The 7610-nt window shown below is 34.9% G+C and overlaps 1 protein-coding gene across 1 annotated transcript in view; it reads right to left on the reverse strand.

Moving 5' to 3' along the window:
• Positions 1 to 6832: 6832 nt before the first annotated feature.
• LOC132116012 (cornifelin homolog B-like) overlaps positions 6833 to 7610 on the reverse strand; it is a 5210-nt gene continuing 4432 nt past the window's right edge. The window contains exons 3-4 of the mRNA XM_059524524.1: positions 7198 to 7352; positions 6833 to 7109 (exon numbers count right to left, since the gene is read on the reverse strand). Of these exons, the coding sequence (XP_059380507.1) occupies positions 6987 to 7109; positions 7198 to 7352 (278 nt within the window). The 3' untranslated portion in view covers positions 6833 to 6986. The remainder of the gene's footprint in view (positions 7110 to 7197; positions 7353 to 7610) is intronic.

Genomic DNA, 7610 nt, shown 5'->3' on the forward strand with positions numbered 1-7610 from the left:
GTGCATTATGGGATGTTCATAAAGTACTATTTTACAGTAATGCATACCTTAAAATAAAACATGTACTACCACTCAAACGTTTGGACACAGCATATTTTTAAATTATTTTAAAACAAATACTTTTTGACTCAGCAAAGATGCACTGAATTGATCAAAAGTGACATTTATAAAGGTTTATATTTCAAATAAATGCAGTTATTCATCCACGAATTTAGGGAAAAAAAATGTCAAAGTTACCACAAAACTATTAAGCACATATTGTTCAAAGATTATATTGAGAAATAGCACCAAATCTGCATATTGGAATGATTTCATAAGGGTCACATGACACTGAAGAGATACTAAAAATACAACTTTGCCATCACAGGAATAAAATACAAATCATAAATCAAATAAATGCAGCTTTGGTGAGCATTAGAGACTTTCAAAGACATTATAACATATTTAACCCATCAATAACCACGAAGTACATGCACCTGTAAAGTCATACAGAAAAATCGGTTATGAAAAACATAGGCTATTAAAGTTTACTACATAAGCTTTTATTGCAGTTTATTAAACAGTTACATAAAATGCAGGTAAAGACATGTCACTCAGGGTAGGACCACCCTTGTAGTGAGGCGACAAACAGACAAAATAAAGCCATTTCGTTGATGATTTTCATTTACATTACATTAGGTGGAATTTACACTGTAATTGCATAAAGAATTATTATACCATTACTATGACTGAATCACAAAGTGTCTTCCTAAATTGTAGCATTTTCAATGCATTAAATCTTCCAACATATGATAACTAAAACAATTCCTAGAAAGCAACTCATTCATGGTCATTACCCATGAGAACCCACAGAGGGTGTGCTGGAGAGATACTTGCACGATCACTTGTTGATATGCGTTTCTTAAAGGAATAGTTTACCCAAAAATGACAATTATGTAATCATGTAGGTCTATTCATGATCCTGAGTTTTGACATTCCACACAGCAGACAGCATTTAGTGAAAATTACATGCTTGAGGGTGTTAGAAATGTTGTTCCCACAACTTCTTTGTACTCTTTCCATAAATGGTAGCAATGCAATTAGTTGATTTAATTAGGAATAACACAAAACATTTAAACCATGATTTTGCCATGCAATAAATTCTCTCCGATCTGCTTGTATGTTATGCATGATTTCTGTGATATAAAATAATAGAATATGCATATAAACATTCACACATCTGACACACATTCATAATGCTGGAACAAATATTACATACGTTTATGATGCATTTAATACAGGGGTGCCCAAACTCGGTCCTGGAGGGCCGGTGTCCTGCAGAGATAAGCTCCATCCCCAATTAAACACACCTGAACCAGCTAATCAAGCTTGCATAGGCATATATATATATGTATATATATAAACTCTGCAGGACAACCTGCCCTCCAGGACCGACTTTGGGCACCCATGATAGGATGTCAGACTCCCTCTAGTGGTTGACTATAGCCAGATTCGTGTGTGTGTGTGTGTGTGTGTGTGTGTGTGTGTGTGTGCGTGCGTGCGTGTGAGCGTGCGTGTGTGTGTGTGTGTGTGTGTGCATTATTTGTTCGTTTGTTTAGATTGGCTGAAGATTTGTTTTTGTCAAAATTGACAGCCACAAAATGTGTACATGTATTCCAAAAAGTCAACTGATAAATTCCTGGTTTGCAAGACTAAACCCAGGTGCCAAACCGTGATGTTAACTGGACAAAGCATTATTGGTGGAGTTAATGTGAAGCCCTCTCTCTGCACTGGACATCTTGCTATCATGTTTGACCCATCTCTCACTTCTGTTGTACCGTTCACACCATCTCTTGTGTTAATGACTGCATTCCTCGTCCCTAACCATGCATGTCTCCACTGCATACTGCTGAAAGATGCTGAAACTCCTTACGTGTCTGAGCTGCCCTGTTATTAACTCAGAACAATAACATTAGTGCCGTGTTTCAAGCTCGGAAACCAGAACCCATCACACTGCAAGTTTGTCAAGATTACCTTGAATAACATCGGATCAGATGGCTCTTGCAGAACTATTCCATTTGAACTCGAAAACGTATGTAGGCTATGTTTGTAGCACGCCTACCTGTGCATTTCTGGATACTTTTCTGGACTCATTCGTTCAGCACACTGCCAAGTGCGAAAAAGTATCTGTAATATCTGGCAGATACTTTTATCCAAAGTTACTAATAACTAGTACTGTCAAACGAATAATCACAATTAATTGCATCCAAATTAAAAGGTTTTGTTTAAATAATGTATGTATGTGTACTGTATATTTATTATGTATATATAAACACACACACACACACACACACATATATATATTTAATATTTACATGTACTGTATATACATTTATATTCTTATTTTTTATATTGTACATAAATATATTTAATATATAAGCAACACATTTTTTTCTTATACATGCATTTGCATTTATATACATAAGAAATATACACAGTACACACACATATATTATGTAAACAAAACACTTATTTTGGATGTGACTAATCACGATTAATCGTTTGACAGCACAACTAAAATCATTACAGTGAGTTACTCCTTCACAGACTCAAGACCTCTCACTGGGTTTCGGTTATCCTCTACTTCTGGATTACTTGTAAACTTGTGCCACCTACTGGTGGAACTAAACAATTACACAACTCATTGTTTATCACTTTAATTTTTTAATTCGTCTGGCTATTAATCATAATTACACCATTATTTCCCCTGCTGTATATATATATATATATCCCTTTTCACTATAACTTTTATTCCACTTAGTATTTTTATTTTGTTACCAACCAGTAAAGTACAAAGTTTTATTTATTTATTTACACAACAGCACAAACTTGTAGGCGTAAACATGCAGTCAGCACAAAGCAACATGACAATCTCATATAAATGTAATGTATGCAGGTCCAGATCTAACATCATTGAGAAAATCCTGATACATATTGGAACGTTTTTCTACCAACTGGGACAAAATATAGTAATATCTGGGGTAATATTGGGTATCTATATATAGATAGATATCTATATCTATATATATATATATAAAATGCAAAACGTTTTCTGTTTTATTTAATTGCAATTTTGTTTTTGTTTTTCTGAGCAAAAAATAAATATCATACATTTTGCCCTGATTTACAGAAGACACCCAGTAAAATATCATTCAGTGTAACAATCTTGTCAGGCATATTTACAACAAAAATCTATTCATGACATATTAAAAGACTAATTACTTTCACCCCAAATACTAATGAGTTGTAATTTTAAACTTTTAACATTTGCCACTATCCTAGGTTTTGCCCATTTGTCAGTAAGAATTTTTTACTAATTTAAAACACAATAAAATTGAGTATGCTCCATTATTCTTTTAGATATTTTAATATGTACACGTCAGAATAAGCATGTTGTTTGAATTTTTGCATAAATATTGTGTTACACTGAATGACAATGTAACATTATTTCAACCAAATTTTGACATTTTATTCTCCAAAAACTCATTTGAAACCTTAAAAGCAGACATTTTACTTACATTTAATGTGCTTTCTATGGACACAATATCACTTTTGTACATTTCTTTTGATGCGGACATCTTAACGTCTTTGACCCATATATATTACATGGGCATATGTAGTACCAAAAACATAATGAGAGAACATAAGGCTGTTGTTGGGTGGCAGTTGTGTTTATCTAGCTTGACTTGTGACAGGTTCACGGGCATCCATTTCCCGAGACATCTGACACCACACACAAGGACAACAGCAGAAGGAAATAAAACAGTCCTCCGCGATACTACCCTAGAGATGGAGAGAGATTCATTTACAAATATAAGGGAGGAATTTATCAGGCAGAATAGTTGTTTAGATAGTTGTAGTAACAGTGTGGTTTTGTATACCAACTAAGATATGTTTTAATACATTTTACTAAACATACATAGGACTGCCTTCAGAAAGAAGAACATGTGTCCAAACCTCAATGCTGTATCGATGGCGCATGGACACCCTCATCAAACCAAACTGATCGATCAGAGGAAGGCAAAGACACTCGCCATACCTCTTAGCCGTTTTACACGCAAAACAGGGGAAGCAGAAGAATGAAATGCAACCTAGAAATGCAGTCCTTCTGTTAGTGATGCAAAAACATGAGAATGACAACTGAATGCTGATATTCAGAAGAGACTCACAGTCTTTTTTATTTTTTAAGTCCACGCAGTCAAAGGTTCCAGTAGTCCAGGAGTTGGAGGCTTTGGGCTGCTGAGATGACATCTTGCTTTTAAGATGCTTCTTTAAGAGATGCTAACGTAAATAATTAAAACATATTTCTGCAATTAATGGTGAATAATCAGTTAACATTAAATTTTGTAATCATGGCCTAAATATTCTGAATACACTAAATGCATATTATATTTAATACAATGAATTTTTAAATGCAGAAATGAACACGCTATTTTTTCCAACCATAGTTTGTTTAAATAAGCTTGGTTGCATTTCCAGACACTGTGGTATTGATATTGTATGGCTATTCTTTACTGGAAATGGGTCAGAAAGACAATGTATAGCTACTCTTTAATCTGTCCCAGAATAAATCAATCAACACGCATATCAATGGCAAATTCACCAATCCCAAAAATTTACCTGAGTGAGAAGGTAGAGAGGACAGGCAGACTTGTGTTCATGTAAAGGATGAGAATCAGCTGTTAAGATATGCACACACATCTCACTTTAATACTTTCTAAAAGTCACTGATCCGGTTAATTTTTTTATTTGTATTTTTTTTATGAAGATGGAGAGTTCCACAGAACCCTGATTGACATTCTGGAAAAGCTCATGTTTGTCAGTTCACGGGAAATCAAAAGATCAACATTTTAGAACCTATGCCAGTCAGATTAATTAACAAGTGACATATTTGTGGTGTCTTCGACGTGCAATGAAAAGCTCTGAACAGATTTCTGTAATGGCTACAGGTTGTCTGAACACATACTGTACATTTGTCTTTGAAAGACATCAGAACTAGTCCTGCAACCTATCAAACTTACTGAGAACCAGCTGCATTTCTTCAGCAAATACATCAAGAATTACTGTAATTATTGCCATTGGAAAATCTAAGAAAAAGAAAAAAAACACAGGATGGGAGTTACATTTTCTGATGAAGATGGTGAAGTTTTATTGCAGAATAATAGTGACAAAATACACGAAGCACAAAGGAGTGAGACGGAACCCCTGAAATCCTCCACTCTAATTTTTTGTAAAGTTACCATATGGAAATTAAAGGGTTAGTTCACCGAAAAATGAAAATGAGTCCATGTTTTACTCACCCTGAAGGCATCCTATGTTTCTCTTTGAATAGCACATTTAAAAGCAACTCATGTTGGCCAAAGTGCTTTCCAATAAAACAACATATAACCAAAACTAAAACAGCAAGAACATAAAAACAACATGACATAAACAAACAAGACCATCAGATATACACCAACTATCTCACATTAAATGCCTGGGCAAGTAAGTGCCCTCTTAAAAGTGTTTTAAAATGACCTAGTGATGTAGGCCTACAACATCTGGTCATTCCAGAGGAGAGGTGCTGTAATCCAAAAGACACGGTCTCCTTTGGACTTTAAGCAGAATTTAGGGACCTTAAACAAAAAAGTTTTAGAGGACCTCAATGGCCGTGTCGGAGAATAAAACTGGATCATGTCTGAAATATATTCATGTGCTAGACCATGCAAGGCTTTAAAAAAATAACGTAAAACCTTAAATTGAACTCTAAAATGCAACGAATCCAGCGCTGGGGAAACAAACCTGTTTCTTGGTCTGGTTGCTGCGTTTTGTAATACTTGATGACGATTTAATATAACACGCTTCAAATCATGAAAATATCCCACCTTTACCACAGAGTTAACTTTGCTTATCAAATTTAAGCTCTGAATCGAAGACATAAGAAATCTTATGCAGATTTGAGGCAGTAGGACAACACTGTTCCAGAACAGTTCAACCCAAATATTCAGATGTGTGCAGTGCATTTTATGGAGGACTGTTTCTGATCCTGGGAGAGCAGACTACTATTTGTTTTGTCTCGTCGCACCAGTATTATGCCGATTTGTGCTACCCTGTCAGATTTTGCTACCTCCCTTTAAAACAGGGTTTAAGGGTCATAACATTGAGGTATTTGGCCAATCAAATCACACTGGATAGCTGGCCAATCAGAGCACATCTCGCTTTTCAGACTGAAAATTAGAAAAAAAAAGCATTTATCTGAAATAGAAATCTTTAGTAACTTATAAATGTCTTTAACATATTTTTTTTATTGATTTATTTAATTGACACTGATTTAAAGCATCCTTGCTAAATAAAAGTAATAATTTCTATAAATGAATATATGCTGGGGTACATACTTTCTATTAAGAAATGTATACTGACTCCAAGCTTTTGGTATAGTAATGTTACAAAAGCTGTTTACTTCAGATAAATGCTGATCTTTAGATCTTTCGGTTCATCAAATAATATATGTACTCAACTGATTTAAATATTGATAATAATAATAATAACAACAACAAATATGTTTCCTGAACAGCAAATGAGCATAGTAAAATTATTACTGAAGGATCATGAGACACATTATAAATCTGTTGAACAAAAACACCCGCCCATGCCATTATAAAGCTTAGTGTGATGTGGTTATTCAAAAATAAATCTGATAGTGGAATTCAAATTTAAAAATAAGGCGGGAAATTTGGATACAGGTCTGGCATCCTAATATAGCTATACAACATAGAAAGATTTCTTAATGTATACAAAAGGCAGACAGACCAGAAAACTTCAAAATGTTTTTATTAAATGGAACAAATACAATGGTGCAGATTTAATGTAAACTGATAGTCTCTAATTGAGGGTCCTTTTAGGTGACGCACTTTGTTATTAGTGTATACTGTGGAACAGCAGGGAAGTTGTTGGTCGCCCAGTTGCCTTTATTTTCCTCGAGTGTGGACAAGGGTGATGTTGCTGTCACGGACATTCATTTCTCGGGACATCTGACACCAGACGCAGATGCCACAGAAGGTGGAATAAGCACAATCATTACAGATTGTACCCTAGAAAGATAGACATACGCCATAAGTACTCTCTCCACATTTATATATGAGATATTACTTGGTTAGAACAGATTGTATTTGTCCAAACCTGGATTCCATAGCGATTGCGCACTGATACTCTCATGGCCATTGTTATTGGTGGAATGCATCCAAATCCGTCGAGCAGAGGCAGACACAGACACTCACCATGCTTACGAGCCGTCGAACAGGCAAAACAGGGGAAGCACCAAAACGCGAAGCAACCTACAAACCATACTACTATTAGTGATGAGAACGAATCAGTGTGTTAAAGAGTTATAAGTAACATTGACATTTCACATGTGTCTATCTACTTTAAGAAACATATTTACACATTTACACTTTTTATGAATGCTAGATTTGTATATGTTTATATATGTAGCACCATATAGTAGCCGTGAGGCACATTTCGTTCCTTTGCATTTGACAATATTATAACAGGACTCTATTCTTTGAATTGATCAACCTCACATCAGCATTCAG

The sequence above is a fragment of the Carassius carassius genome, chromosome 3, assembly GCF_963082965.1.
Source record: "Carassius carassius chromosome 3, fCarCar2.1, whole genome shotgun sequence".
Lineage (NCBI taxonomy): Eukaryota > Metazoa > Chordata > Actinopteri > Cypriniformes > Cyprinidae > Carassius > Carassius carassius.